The sequence below is a fragment of the Gobio gobio genome (assembly GCF_949357685.1).
Source record: "Gobio gobio genome assembly, chromosome: 21".
NCBI classification, from domain to species: domain Eukaryota; kingdom Metazoa; phylum Chordata; class Actinopteri; order Cypriniformes; family Gobionidae; genus Gobio; species Gobio gobio.
The window spans coordinates 15,648,505-15,664,915 of NC_137117.1; the positions used below are offsets into that span (position 1 = coordinate 15,648,505).

General features: G+C 37.5%; 1 protein-coding gene across 1 annotated transcript; it reads right to left on the reverse strand.

Annotated features, from left to right (window-relative positions):
* Positions 1–2,319: 2,319 nt before the first annotated feature.
* On the reverse strand, positions 2,320–16,175 carry tspan31 (tetraspanin 31). Its single transcript, XM_079803565.1, has 6 exons — positions 15,993–16,175; positions 12,154–12,321; positions 11,939–12,019; positions 11,073–11,213; positions 7,830–7,940; positions 2,320–4,021 (listed from the first exon to the last, which is right to left on the reverse strand). Exons 1-6 carry the CDS (start codon positions 16,053–16,055, stop codon positions 3,947–3,949), a joined length of 639 nt encoding a protein of 212 aa, XP_079659691.1. The 5' UTR covers positions 16,056–16,175; the 3' UTR covers positions 2,320–3,946.
* Positions 16,176–16,411: the final 236 nt, after the last annotated feature.

A 16,411-nucleotide genomic window follows, 5' to 3' on the forward strand; every position in this document is an offset into this window, starting at 1 on the left:
CACCTTAACTGTTTTTTGTAGAATTAACCCCATCATAATGGATTATTGGTTGTGGAGATAATGCTTTAACATTAATGCATATAAACTCAATATGACCTGTAAACCTGCAGTTTTCTGCGATTTCCAGCAAAAGTAATGAGTATGACAGCAAATGGCAGTTTGCTTTCATATTCTAATCCAGTGGTTGTCAACTGATAGGCAGATCAAATAATACAGGTTAACAAATAAAATAAATAGTTTAATAAAATTATAAACCTCACATTTCAGCCTTTAAACCATTTAAGAAAATCTTAAGTGTCAAATTTATAAATTATTATATTTACATTAATTTAAGATCCATATACATAAGCACTGATTATCTCATCATCACGGCACCTGTAAGTGGGTGGGATATATTAGGCAGCAAGTGAACATTTTATCCTCAAAGTAAATGTGTTAGAAGCAGGAAAAAGGGCATGTGTAAGGATTGAGTGAGTTTGACAAGGGCCAAATAGTGTATAACCCATAGCTGCAAGACCAGTCAGGGTGCCCATGCTGACCCCTATCCACCGCCGAAAGTGCCAACGTGAGCATCAGAATTGGACCACGGAGCAATGGAAGGTCTGATGAATCACGTTTTCTTTTACATCACGTGGATGGCCGGGTGCGTGTGCATCGCTTACCTGGGGAACACATGGCACCAGGATGCACTATGGGAAGAAGGCAAGCCGGCGGAGTCAGTGTGATGCTTTGGGCAATGTTCTGGATGTTACTTTGACACGTACCCCCTACCTAAGCATTGTTGCAGACCATGTACACCCTTTCATGGAAACGGTTTTCCCTGGTGGCTGTGGCTCTTTCAGCAGATAATGTGCCCTGACACAAAGCAAAAATGGTCCAGGACTGGTTTGAGGAGCACAACGAGTTTGTGGTGTAGACTTGGCCTCCAAATTCCCCAGATCTCAATCGAGCATCTGTGGGTTGTGCTGAACAAACAAGTCCGATCCATGGAGGCCCCACCTTGAAACTTCAGGACTTAAAGGATCTGCTGCTAACATCTTTATGCCAGATACCACAGCACACCTTCAGGGGTCTAGTGGAGTCCATGCATCGACGGGTCAGGGCTGTTTTGGCAGCAAAAGTGGGAGCAACACAATATTAGGTCATAATGTTATGCCTGATCTGTGAATGTATATTGTTTAGTTTTTTAGAATCCACGTTAACTTTTTTTTCGATTCACCGGCTGAATAAAAATGCAATTTCATTCTCTCTCAGTAGGCTTTTTAAAAATGTGACTAGTTTGAAAATATAATAAACACTAGAAGATACAGTCATAATTCATTAACAGTAGATCATAAGCATTCGCTTGGCACAAACGGTGCAGTAATTTATTGATTGCGAACTGCACTGAAACCGTGAGCTTGTATAATGCACAACAGCGCCGTTTTTTACTTTAAAACATGCAGTGATTTCAATTCAATCGCCTTTTGAAATGTAATAATGACTTTAAGCCGTGTCACGGTTTCTGTTTTTCTGTCTCCAAATGTAAGACATCTAGAAATAGTAATTAAGACTTTTCTTATACCACTTAAATATTTAAGACTTTTTTATGTCTTTAAAGGGGCTATTTTAGAATTCAGAAACCCTTGTAATATGGCGACACCCACAGGTAAAGTTACAGCGGGTTGTCTGAGCCCATTGAATTTTAACATACCCGCCAAAGTCGCGCTATGATTGGACGTCGGACAGCGTAGCGTGGCATGGGGACATAATGACGTGCCATTAATCGAGCTATGTTCTATAACATGTAAAACGGGAACATGAACGGAATATTCTAAAAGTAAACACCTTAATCAGGATATTGTCTTATTCAGAATAAGGTCAATAATTAGATTACTGCTGCCCATGTAAACGTAGTCTTTGACATTACGAACACATTACGAATACGAACACATTACAAAGTGTCTTAGAATTTTTTTTAAAAGTCTCTCGGGAGCACGCATAAACGTCACATCCATCAGATTTTCCCGCCAAAAACATCCTTCACATACACTTCACAGTACTTCACATACAAAACAGGTAGGTTTTGTTCCGTTACAAGCTGTTCACACACTGGCAACAAAAAAAGTGATTAATGCATCAAAATTATATATTTCATATAACCCATTTAAATTCGGCACAACTGAATTAAAAACTTTAAAAGACTTTTTATAGGGCCCTGAAATACAGATTTGGTATTGTGTTGAGGTCGCCATTTGATGTCAATGTAAAATCTTGGGTTTGGAAGCAAAACAAGTTGAGAAACAACTCGTGATTTAAAAAAACAGAGAATCGCATAGGTATTGATCTAAGAATATTTAATTGGAAAAGTCAGTTTCAAAAATACAAGGCAAATCCAGGGAAAATGGTGCTTACAGCTCACCGAGTCGGGTTCTGCGGCCTTCTCACAACGGCAATAAATAACTATCATAGCACAGACATTGATTTCACCTCTTCAAAATCCATCAGTGAAACACTCATAATACCATGACCAAGTGAAGCAGAACACATTCGAGCTGTACTGAGTGATGGTTCGGTGTTCCCATTTTCTCGATCATGTGGGGCGGAAGCTAAAGTGGTTAAGACTGTGAGTACTAGCCAAAATGTTCTTCCGTTAATAGAAGCGAATTAACACAAGAACGTATTGGACGTATGGAATCAACAGATGCACGTGCACATAAGGTTTTTACAAATGATCTATCTACTACAATAACAATGTTCAACATTGCAAAAGACACAGTTAAATGGAAACTTAACACTTTTAGCACAAAAATTAGAAACGCGACAAAAACGAGAGATTTGGCAAAACACAAAAGAGGAAGGATTTCACTGAAATGGCACATTATTCAGTGCTAAAATTACGGACCTGATGCTGTTAGCAGTAAAAATAGCTGAAAAGAAGCGATACACGATTGCAAATAAATGGCACGGCGAGATTATTTCAACACAAACATCCACAAAACAATGCATTCGATTTTTAAAACATTTTATCCTCGAGTAATACTAAGCTTCAAAGGAAATGGAGAACTTAAAAAGTCCAGTGAGAATAGCGAGACCCGGCTGAGGCGGTAGGGTCTCTGTGTTTTAAATAAGGATAAGGATAGGGAAAAGAAGCGGTAAATCGGCGAACGTCGACCCTGTCGCGGTAAAGACTATGTACAACAGGAGGGCTGCAGTCCATCGGCAGGGGAAATCCTCCCGTTCACATGGCTCAGTTACACAAGTTTGTATTTTTTTCATTTAAATATTCACGTTCTACGTCTAATTCCTAAACTAATATCCCATAGGCTGGACTGGTCACCTCATTGAGACGGATCCCATAAAGCATTGCACAAAACACCGGTGTTCATCACGTCTGTACTCATTCTGGATGCTGTTTTCCGGGGAGATACGTGACAGAATTTCACCCTGACTACTTCATTAACTGGTACTAAACATTAATATAGTTTATGTGGGATAACGTTCTGTTACACTGAAACTATTTCAGCACTACACACCTGGCTATGTGTACACAAGTGAGCCGACCATGTCACAGGAAACAATTCTGAGGCTATGAACATGCAGACATCGATGGCTTATACATTGCAGATTTTCGGTTTGCATACACAGAACAGGAAGAGCTTCTCAATTCAAGGATGGGGGGGGGGGGGGGGTGCCAGAACGAGCATCCTATCATACATGATTCCTCCTCCTGCTGGTTTAAATTAGCCCTGTGCAGACCTTGTGGAAAATGGGTCAGATCTATCATCAAAATGGATGTGTTTGTATGTGCGGTGTGGTGCGTTAGCTCCTGTGTTCTGGGATCTGTGGTTGTGTTCTGCGTTTAATGCTTTAAATGTCTCTTGGTGCGCTCCACTCTACCTGTGCAAAAGGGAACTGGAATAGCTGGACTACACTAAACGTAGTTTAGGACAGACGGTCTGAGAGACTATAAGAAAGCACTGGGGTTCGCTCTCGGGTCCTTTTGGTTCCTGTAGCGCATGGCCAGCCAAACTCCTAAGATCTGAGGAAAAAAGGGGGGGAAATAATTATAAAATGCAGTACTTACTGGCGTATAATAGCTATAATGAGAAAATGTGATTTTATCATTACAGGCAAATTATGCATCAGAAATATTATAAAAGAGATCAATGTTCAATAAATACATATTCAGTAATAATATATATATTCTAACATTATTTTCAAATATAAATATATTTATTCTGCTATATGTGTGTGGTATGTGTAGGGAAAGCAGCCTTTTCCTGTTGTTTGTGGTTTTTAATGTTAATCAAACAACAAATAAATCACTCACTGCTCTTGACTGAATAACTTTTGTAACTTCAATAATGATTCATCTTTATGTAATTTATACAGTGAAGATTATAAAATGCAATGTTGTTTAATATTTGATTAATTCAATTTCTGTACCTGGAAACTACTGTTAGATACTTGAAAAACCTGAAAAGCACTGGGCTGCATTTCCCGATAACGTTGTCTCTTAGCGCGCTACGAAGACTCTAAAGGTATAACTTAACTAAAGGTATACCATTTCTAGGTGTGTTCCTCGAACTATACCTTAGGAGGTTGCTTAAGGTAAACCTTCTTAAGTGCGACGTTAGCAGGTGCTGTCCGTGGCGGCGGTGCTGAAGTGGCTTATATCGATGGCTCAAGAATCGATTATTTACTCTATGCAGGGGCTGTTTCACTGCTTTATGCGAAAAATAAAACAAGCACTTCAGAAATAGTTGAACTTGCAAACTAAATTTTATATAATTCTGACATGAGTACGCGAACCAGCAATTTCATACTCAACCGCATCATGCGTCAACCCGCTACACTAACTGGCAGTATGCCTCCACTGGCATTTGAAAGAGTCATTTATATTATTACAATATATTTTCCATAGTGTGTTAATTTACTCCACAATCAGGGATGATTGCCCAGCAGCTGCATTACATTATTGTGTAAATAACTAATTTCTGTTACTGAATGAACGCACCGCCACACCGAGGTGTTACTCAGCCCATATCCATCCCCAACCACCTCCAGAAAAGCCCCAGGCATAAAAACGGAGAGCCGCCAGCAGCTGGATTTCAGGGCTGAGAGGGTAGCTCCGTCCAGTTTGTCTCGACAAAGTTGGACCAACAAGATCTAAAAGCTGCTCAATTTGCTGTCGTGGCAGGCGAAATTTAGTTTGAATAGCGGCTTCTGACATGGTAGCCAGGGGACTAAAGTTTTCACGTATGAAATAGTGCACATACACTACATGGCTCCGCGGACGGCGCCGTCTTTGATTTAGCACAACTATTCGCTGTCTCGCTGCCATAGTTTGACCAAACTCCCCTCCACAATCATTCCCTTTAAATAGGCTCCTAAGCTTTTCCTGTCTAATGGTTTGCCAGCTGATGTACCTTTGGATAATATAATTAAAAATCTAACAACCATTAGTGTAATGACAATTGTAATCCTTTCATTAAAAAAAAAATAGCCTGATTGAACATTGGGTGTATATTACAACTTCAGAATTATATTCGTATAGACTGACATGTAAAGAAGCTTTTTGCACAGTGGTGGCCACTAGTGGAATGAACTGTCAATAGTGATAAGGTATGGCTAAGAGTGGTCCAGACCAACCTTACGAAAGTAATACTTACAGAAGGTATTCTTATCTAAGATGGTTTCGGGAAACACGTATTAACGTTAAGGTAAACCTTAAGGTATAACTTAAGAACGACGTAGTGTTAAGAAGGTTTCGGGAAATGCAGCCCTGTTTATTTTATATGCATCTTTGCTCTATTGTATGTATTTGTGCTGTTGCTTGTAGTTTGCTTGTAGCTTGTTTTGTTTATTTTTATTTGACAAATGTCCTAATTACCCTGAACATAGCACATACTGTACCGAAACCGTGACCCTAAAACCTTGAGTAACCGTGAGTAACTTAAACCGTTCCACCCCTAATATATATATATATATGTGTGTGTGTGTGTGTGTGTGTGTTGCTATTAGAAAATTTGCCATTAGAAATAAAGAAACAATTTTGTTAATTGTTTTCATTATAAAAAAATAAATATGAAGATAAAAAATTATGTTTAATAATATTTTAATAAAAAAGCTGAATTAAAACAAAACAAATATTAGATGACTAGCATTAACATATGAAACCTTGGCAACTTTACTATACAAAAATTACTAAAACTAAATAAATTAAATCTAAATAGAAAAATAAAAAAAATCAGTAAAAATGGCTCAAACTTAAAATAAAATAAAGAAAATTCGACATTCATTAGAGCTCCTATACCAGTATATAAATAATAAAACGCATATATACACATTAATATGATAATACTACTAATAACCTCCTGGGACCCACGAATAGACTTTTGTCCACTGTAGTGGACATTATATTTCATACATGTCACATGTCACAGTCTGGATGTTCTGTAAAGAGCATATTTGGGGCTTTGCAGAGATACCAAATGTTTGGAGGTTTCACCAGGACAACAACTTCTTCTTGGTCTTTAAAAACTTATGGAAATATGATAGTATTTTTTCATTATAATTTAAATCAGATTAATTTTCAAATTGTTTGCTATAAATCAACATCTCAGGAACATTTTATGGGTTTTCTAATCAAAATATGACTTTCTGTTACAAAACAAAAATTTTATTTCATAAATGTCCACTGTAGTGGACGCCATGACTTAAATCATGTTTATCTGGCATTTTGGAGACATAAGTAAATAGGAAAAGAAATTGCAAATCAATATTCCTATGAAATATTAGATATTATTATGAAAATGTTGCCAATTATTCCTCCCATTATTACACTTCTTTTTTCATTACATGTTGCACCAAGAACACATTAATATGCAAATTAGATGCAGTGTATAGATGCATTGTATTGAATGGGAAAATCCAAGTGTGGCCATTTTACACACATATTGCATAAAGTAAAATGGTATATCAATGCATTTCGTTATATCTTTCATAACATAGTTCAGAATCATCTTTAAACAAATCTAAAAGAATTTTAACATTTTGAAAGCAATCCTACAACCTAAAAATTGATTGGTATATTAAAAATAAATCCCATTGTTTTTGCCTATACAAAAAATCTCATGTCATTTTATTTTTTAAACAACTGAGTCCTGGTGTCAAGAGGACATATCATAACATATGAATAAAATATAATTTTGCAAAAATGTTTTTCCCCCCATTTGTTTCTTATGCTCTAAACAATGTAATGATATGAAAAAAATACTAAATTCAAAACACTTTTTTTTCCTGGGTCCCAGAATGATAATATTTAATTACTGAGGAACTTAACTCAATTAAATATTTTTCAATATATAATTAACATAAAATTCAACTAATGTACATTCTCAAGTGTGTGTATTTTTTACAATGAATGTTTCTCATCCAATTAGATTTTAAATAAAGAACTATCTAAGAAGTATTCCTTAAAGTCCTCCTGGGAAGTTACAAGCATGAAAGTCATACTAACAATGTTGACCACATGGGATTTTATTTATGTCTTTTTCACAGCAACTTCTTTAGTTGAGCATATGCAACAAAATGAAAGGATGAGCTTTAGATGTATAATTGATACATTTTATGTATTTTACCCTTCTAATGATGATGTAGTTTGTAAATTTAGTTTTTGTAGGATGCCACATTCTTAATTACAACTTATTTATGATCAATAACAATTTATTATTTCAACCACGATTCTCTAATTAACCTGCCCAGATCTCAGAAAGACAGGACACAAAAGAAGTCCAGGTCTCCAGCTTCCACAAGCTGTTTTTGTGGCATTTACATGAACTAACCTCTGTAAAGCTGAAAAAGAGGCCGACTCCTCCCAGAATCTTCAGAGCTTCTGATGAATGTTGGAGCATTTTTTCACCGCAGGTGAGGCAGGATTTCTTTTTTATACATGGCTGCGGGGAAAGAAAGCAGGGTGTTAAGCCTAAGGTATTTGGTTAATATAACATTAGAGCTGCACGATTGATCGTTAAAAGATCATGATCTCGATTCAAACACCTACGCGATCTCATTCCTTAATGACAACGATTCGCCTGTGACGATTAAACTTTTGACACAATCACACCGGAACATTAATAATAATTTGTTACATTTATATAGTGCTTTTCTGTGTACTCAAAGCGCTTTAAATATAGAAGGGGGGAATCTCCACAACCACCACCAATGTGCGTCATCCACCTGATGATGATGTGACGGCAGCCATATTGCTTAAGAACGCTTATCACACAACAGCTGATTGGTGGACAGGACATTCAAATCTGAGTTGGCGATGGCGATGACCAGAGAGCAGTCAAGTATTTGATACACTGCCGATTTTGCAGGTTTTCCCCCTTACAAAGCATGTAGAGGTCTGTAATTTTTTATCATAGGTACACTTCAACTGTGAGAGACAGAATTTAAAATAAAAATCCAGATAATCACATTCTATGATTTTTAAAGAATTAATTAGCATTTTCTTGCATGACATAAGTATTTGATCACCTACCAACCAGTAAGAATTCCGGCTCTCACAGACCTGTTAGTTTTTCTTTAAGAAGTCCTCCTGTTCTCCACTCATTACCTGTATTAACTGCACCTGTTTGAACTCGTTACCTGTATAAAAGACACCTGTCCACACACTCAATCAAACAGACTCCAACCTCTCCACAATGGCCAAGACCAGAGAGCTGTGTAAGGACATCAGGGATAAAATTGTAGACCTGCACAAGGCTGGGATGGGCTACAGGACAATAGGCAAGCAGCTTGGCGGGAAGGCAACAACTGTTGGTGCAATTATTAGAAAATGGAAGAAGTTCAAGATGACGGTCAATCTCCCTCGGTCTGGGGCACCATGCAAGATCTCACATCGTGGGGCATCAATGATCATGAGGAAGGTGAGGGATCAGCCCAGAACTACACGGCAGGACCTGGTCAATGATCTGAAGAGAGCTGGGACCACAGTCTCAAAGAAAACCATTAGTAACACACTACGCAGTCATGGATTAAAATCCTGCAGCGCACGCAAGGTCCCCCTGCTCAAGCCAGCGCATGTCCAGGCCCATCTGAAGTTTGCCAATGACCATCTGGATGATCCAGAGGAGGAATGGGAGAAGGTCATGTGGTTTGATGAGACAAAAATAGAGCTTTTTGGTCAACACTCAAAAGAAGAAGGATGAGAACAACCCCAAGAACACCATCCCAACCGTGAAGCATTGAGGGGGAAACATCATTCTTTGGGGATGCTTTTCTGCAAAGGGGACAGGACGACTGCACTGTATTGAGGGGAGGATGGATGGGGCCATGTATTGCGACATCTTGGCCAACAACCTCCTTCCCTCAGTAAGAGCATTGAAGATGGGTCGTGGCTGGGTCTTCCAGCATGACCACGACCCGAAACACACAGCCAGGGCAACTAAGGAGTGGCTCCGTAAGAAGCATCTCAAGGTCCTGGAGTGGCCTAGCCAGTCTCCAGACCTGAACCCAATAGAAAATCTTTGGAGGGAGCAGAAAGTCCATATTGCCCAGCAACAGCCCGAAACCTGAAGGATCTGGAGAAGGTCTGTATGGCCAAAATCCCTGCTGCAGTGTGTGCAACCTGGTCAAGAACTACAGGAAACGTATGATCTCAGTATTTGGTACAGAAACCTTTGTTTGCAATTACAAAGTTCTGCTTTTCTGATGTATCAAATACTTATGTCATGCAATAAAAAGCAAATTAATTACTTAAAAATCATACAATGTGATTTTCTGGATTCCGTCACTCACAGTTGAAGTGTACCTATGATAAAAATTACAGACTTCTACATGCTTTGTAGGTGGGCAAACCTGCAAAATTGGCAGTGTATCAAATACTTGTTCTCCCCACTGTATAGGTATTAAACAGCTTCGCAATGACACATTACCATTATTTCTGTTACAAATATTATATATGGGAAAAAAAGTTTATAGTTCGGATATAAACACTGATGCTTACAGTGGCGATCAATACATTTATGATAGCGGAGTGTATATTTGCACTAAGCGTAAATAGACTTGTTGGCAAAAAGACAGCCGAAGCACTGCTACTTGGGCACAGGGATATCACGCAACACATGAAATCAAAGTTTGGGGATTTCATGTGTTGCGTGATATCTCTGCGCCCAAGTAGCAGTGCTTCGCCTGTGCTTCACCCATATATAGTCCCAAATTAATATCTGCCTATGAAATCGCCTAGTCTTAATCTGCATCCCTATTTGTATTCGTTGTGAATACGCAGGCCACAAGAAGTAATTAGGAGGGCTTTTTTTTTTTATCACTTTTACTCGGGACATGCTAGCTGGCAACATAGGATTCCATTCATTATGCTAAGCTAAGCTAGCGGCGACCCTGCCAAACTAAAACAATGCATGCACTGAGACAAAAATGCATTTGCCCACATATCTAAATGTATGATGTTGAATAAGCCCCATTTCTAAAAACGGTGGAGTGTTCCTTTAACGTCTGCAGTGGCTCAGTAGCATTTGACGAGTTCAAATCTGCATTTCGAACTCACTCTTACAATATTCTGTGGAAAACACTGATGATTTTATGAACTTTACTCCAGCATAGTAAAACAAAGTTCCTTTTAAGTCAGTAAAGCTGTTAATGGACAATTAAAATGTCCTTGGACAAACTACATTTTGGCTAAGCCCCGAATGTTTACAATATCTGGCTCCGCCCCTGGTGTAAATAGCATCTACAGCTATTTGCGCTTTGTGGAAATAGCATCTATTGCTAATAAAATATGCTATTTTCACTGCAAATAGCCGCTGCCTTCATGAAAATGACTCCATGTATAACCAATAAAAAATCTACAAGCGGGTCCTTTAAGACAGGGGGGGCTCTGAATCAACTAAAAATGATGTCATGCGGACCGCCGCAGAACATCAAGAAGATTAAATTTTTTGTGACTAATGCTCATCGTATGTCCCTTTTCTCAAAATCCTGTTCTCTCTCTACTTCATCTATCTAATAAAGTGGTAGAAAGCCAAAATAAAACAAAAAAGGAGAACACAAGAAGGTATTCTTACAGCGTCACAGAGGTGTAAGTCGGACACAAAATCTGCCACGGGATTAGTATTGTTGAACAGGCCACAGCAGTCCAGTTTTTTCTCAAGGCTCATTCTTGTGTCGTTGCTCATTATTGACCAGGACGAGCCCAGCAGCTTCTCCTGTTTTGGTAACGGGACATGACAAAAACCAGGAATCACACTCAGTTTCTCAACAAACAATTGACCTATCGGTAAGCCCCTCCCCTTGAACGCAGATGAGTTTCAGTTGCACGGGGACGAGAACTCTGACATCATTAGGTTTCAGCACCATAGTGAAACATTGGAAGATCCGAAGCTCTCGTCGGTTTGGTGGTGTTTATGCTACAAAAAGGGTAAAACGATTCCACGTATCCTGAGAGGATTTTCTGGTTGTCATACTCTCATTAAGTCATTATGTGTGTCCGTGCTAACGTATAAACCTAAATAACTAACTGTTCTCATGTCATGAAAAACTCATAAACGATGGTCTACATTTCAGTGTCTCTCCATATTAAACTGGTTGCATGTACATTAATTTAATCTTACCCTACGGTACATGAACAGTGTTGATCCTGGATGCTGTCATCTGCGATCGTGACGACCGGAACATCCCACCATGGTACCCACCATATTTAGTTTAAAATCTTTTATATATCGACCCATGGCATATTTAAGTCCCACTTGAATGCTCCTCGACGAGAGGTGTCCCTTCGGTCCCATCTTGGGACAAGGTTCACACTAACAGCTTTGTAAGACAGTTGGCAAATCCATTTGTTTGTCCGAGTTAGCAACAGTAACTAAGGGGGGCAGGGCTTACCGAAAAGTCAATTATGCAACAAGTGTGCTTTAAAATTGATTAGGCCTACCTGCTGACCCTGGTTCATGGCCAGGCAAGAACAAGAAACTCCAAACTGGAAGAGGAAGACGATGAAGAGAATGACCATGTACTGTAGAAAAACATGTGTGGTCAAGGACTTTACAACACTCAGATGGAAGGACTATTAAAATATTTACAATTATAAATTTTTTTTATGGGCATAGAATTACAAAAAGCATGCAGTACAAGGCTGCTAAAGGATACAAAGAAAAGCATGACTTGGTGATGATGGACGGCTCCAATGAGCCCCACAATGGAGATCAGTAGCAGAAAGAAGCCCACGGCAATCACGCCGCCGATGATGTGGATGCTGGAGACAATGCCAAAGCCTTTCCCCCATGCCGCTACGACGATCAACAGGAGACCCACCAGCTGAGGATGAAACAAGAGACCAATCAGAAACACAGTACAAACCATTTACACTGGATTAAACTGTATGAAATAACTATATTGTGCTTAAAGTCAACATGAAATAGCACTCACAATCACAACCTTTTTTACTTCCATAATGTGACATTATCAAGTTGAGAGAAAAAGGGACTTGATTAAAAATATAATAATAATAATAAAAAAAGTACACTGGCAAGACATCTAAAACTTTCATTTTAATTGTATTAATTAATACATTTTTATTAATTTTTAATTTAACTTGCAATTGATTAAAAATGGTATATAAAATAAATAAAACCAAACCAAACAAAAAATATAAATCAAATAAAAATATTACACTTGCAAGACATCTCAAATAAAATGTTACAATTCATTTATTGCTTGCAAATTATGAATGGTTATCAATGGAAAAAGATGTTTATTGTCCGCAGATAGTGTAGGTATGACTACCAGCGGCTAACCATACCATGTTAACTAAATGCTAGCTGGGAGTGGTCTCCATATGACCGGTATAGTTGGAGATAGGGGTTTTAAAAAATAAGATGCCAAACGTTTTACTCTGTAATAAGAACATGCTCTGATATATTAATTCACAATAAGCCTAGTATAAGATCAAAGTTGATTTCATGTTGACTTTAAGTGACATCTACAGTTGTTAAAGCTATGGGAATTTTGTATGCCTCAAGATGACGACTTTATATTGTGTTTAAATTCATGACAGCAACATGAAACACAAGTCACATGTTGTTATGCTTCTAAAATGTGCATTTCTACGCTTAATTTCTATAAGCTAAACTGTGTCTAGTGTCGATCTACAGGTCAAGGGTTTGTCTGGAATCTATATAACTCAAAGCAAAGTGCAGCAGGATAAGGATTGTAGGTCCAGAGAGCAACATATTTACCAAATATCACAGGCCAAAGCCGAACAATGTACACAGTGTACACAGTCCCTCCTTAAATGCCAGCATGAGGGGTACGATTATGACATTATGGAGAACATTGTGAACCAAATCCAAGCCAAATACACCACAATATGCTTTCTGTGCAAACTCCATATTAAAGGGATAGTCCGCCCAAAAATGAAAATGTTATGTTTATATGTTATGTTATGTTTTATGCTAACCCCCAGGGGATCCACGATATGGAAGTGAGGTCTGTACGCGATCTGGTGTAGTTTCGTGATCAGCTCGTGTACAGACTTCCCTCACCGGAAGTGATTGCGCGCTCAAGGCTGATGGACATAGTGTTGTATTTGAGGTAAAAAATTATATAAATACTGTTTGGTTTCTCGCACAAACCGATCATTTTGTGTCTTAAGACATCAATGTGTCGTCACGAGCCACAGGGTTTAATTTGGACTTGCCTGTGCATGTTCTTTTTAGTTTCATAGATTTTGTTACCATGCATTATAAGACTGACAGACGGCAAAGGTCGGAGTTAAAAATCTTCATTTGTGTTCTACTGAAGAAACAAAGTCCCCTATATCTTGGATGCCCTGGGGGTAAGCAGATAAACATCAAAATGTTTGAATGATTAATATAAATGAGTTAATAAATAAATACTTTTAAATACATAAAACCAACAGTACAGAACTATGAGTAGAGGAAAATTTTATAATGTAACAACGGAAATTATATATTAAATATGTTCAAAATAATAAACATTTTAAATATATTTTCACAGGATGAATTGGGTCTGCTAGGGAATACTAGGGGGTCCGTAGAAAAATACTTAGATAATGTAAAAACAAAAAAACTAATTAAGAAATAAAAATAAGATTAAACTACATAAATAAATCCGTAAAACAAATGAAATAAATACATTTAAAGAAAGGAAATAAAAAGAAAGAAAAAAATAAACAATTGTAACAGGCAGCAAAGAACTATAGTGAGCAGAAAAAATGAATAATGTAAAACAATAGAAATTAAATAATGTAAAAAGAAAAAACAATATTGTACACATTTATAATATTATTTATTCACAGTATAAATAAGGTCTGTAAATATAATTAAGAAATACATAAATGAAAAAAATAAATTAGCAAAAGAAAACAAACAAAATAAATACATTTAAAGGGAGAGTTCACCCAAAAATGAAGTCTCAAGTCATCCTAGGTGTGAATGTCATTCTTTTTTCAGACGAATATAATCGGGAGTTATATAAAAAATGTCCTGGCTAATCCAAGCATTATAATGGCAGTGAATAGCAGCCCAAGAAGAAAGCATAACTTGCGCGACGATGATATCGGACGTAGCGTAGGCATTTTGAACTGCGAGAGGCGTTACACTTTCTTCATAAGTTTAATAAGGAAGGCGGTCTGGAACAATAGTGGAAGCTAGATATTTAACTTTATACAGATTTGCTTCAGAAGGCCTTTATTAACCCGCCTGAGCCATGTGGATTACTTTTATAATGGATGGATACAATTTTTTGGGATTCAAATATTGGGCTGCCATTCACTGCCATTATAAAAATTGGATGAGCCAGTACATGTTTTAATTAAACTCTGATTGTATTCGTCTGAAAGAAATTTAAAGAAAGAAAGAAATGTAAATGATCTAACAGTACAATACTATAGTGAATAGAAAATGTTTTAAAAATGTAACAATAATAATATTTGACAAATATTTATATTTTTTCACTGTATAAATTGGTTCTTTATACATGAAACTATAGTCTTTTAAATGTTAGGATGGGAGTCCCTAGCACAAGGATGATCATATCTGGGCCTTTGTGTCTGTGACATCTAAAAGATTGAAAACCCTTGACATACAGTACACTTCCACCAAAAACAGCCCCTGTGGGGTAACATGAGGTTAAGTGTCTCTTTAACTTTTAGGGTTTTGACCTTTGGGTTACTGGCACTGATCTTGAACCACTACACCACCCAAAGTCATTTAGCACTTCTCATTTACAGCTCTGGCTGAGTGCAAAGTCCTTTATTTTTGGCTGAGTGTGACTGTGCCACCTTAACCCAGTATCGTCATCACACATGTGAATCAGAGGCATTACAGAAGCATGATCAGTGACTCAGGCCAGTGTGTATCAAATTAAGCAAGCATGAATATTTAATAACTCAACTATATATAAAATGACATTTGAGTTGAGTTTTGACAGGTACATGCATGAAGCTGCCAGACCAAAGTCTTCTAGAACAATCAGTCGTGAAATAGACATAAATACACGTGTATTTTATCATTTAAAAATACACTTTAGAAAGAAAACAAAATGAGTAAAAAAAACAAAAAACAGATTACACAAACACAGGGACGGTTATGCAACACTGTGGCGAAACATCATTCAGGAGATTCGGCAAAAAAATAAAATAAATAATAATAATAATCTTAATATTAACACATCAAACCGACGTTCTTTCAATAGTAAAGGTAAAACAAGAAGGTTTTAACTAGTACAGTTTATGTAGAAAGGCAGCTAGCTGATTCATCTACTGTTAGCTATAAAACAAAGACCTCACCTGCGACCTAGCAATAGAAGCCTTGAGAGTAAATATAAATAAAGTAAAATGTCTACAACACGCCTTTTATCAAGTAGAAATGTTGAAATAAAGTGAACTAAATGTTAAGTATTTATACAGGACTAGCCGTTGCTAGCAGGCTAGCTGAGCTATATATATTCATGTTTGTGCGACTCACCATATAAACTACATTTAGTGAACAGAGGGCGTTTTTCGAGCACGTAAATCCTCCGCAAACCATGTTGAATCTTCAGGCATTTACCGGTGAGATGAAATGATGAGCTGCTGATGTGAGTGAGTATATGCTATAAACTGCTCTTCTTCTCTTGTGGCGAGCAGTAGCGATGTCCGAATCTTGAACGAATCGTTCATTTGAGTCGAATCTTTTTGACGAATCTGACCTGAATCATTCGTGGTTCCAAACGCGAGTCAGCGACTAGATGAATCTTGGCATTGTCAATGCAAATTATTTATTTGGTTATAAATAAATACCTGCGTTTCATGAGCTGAATCACGGCTGCAACAAACTGAACCAAGACACATTCTGGGGAGCCCGTGGAAAACTTAGAGTGAAACGGTAAAAATTAAACAAAGATT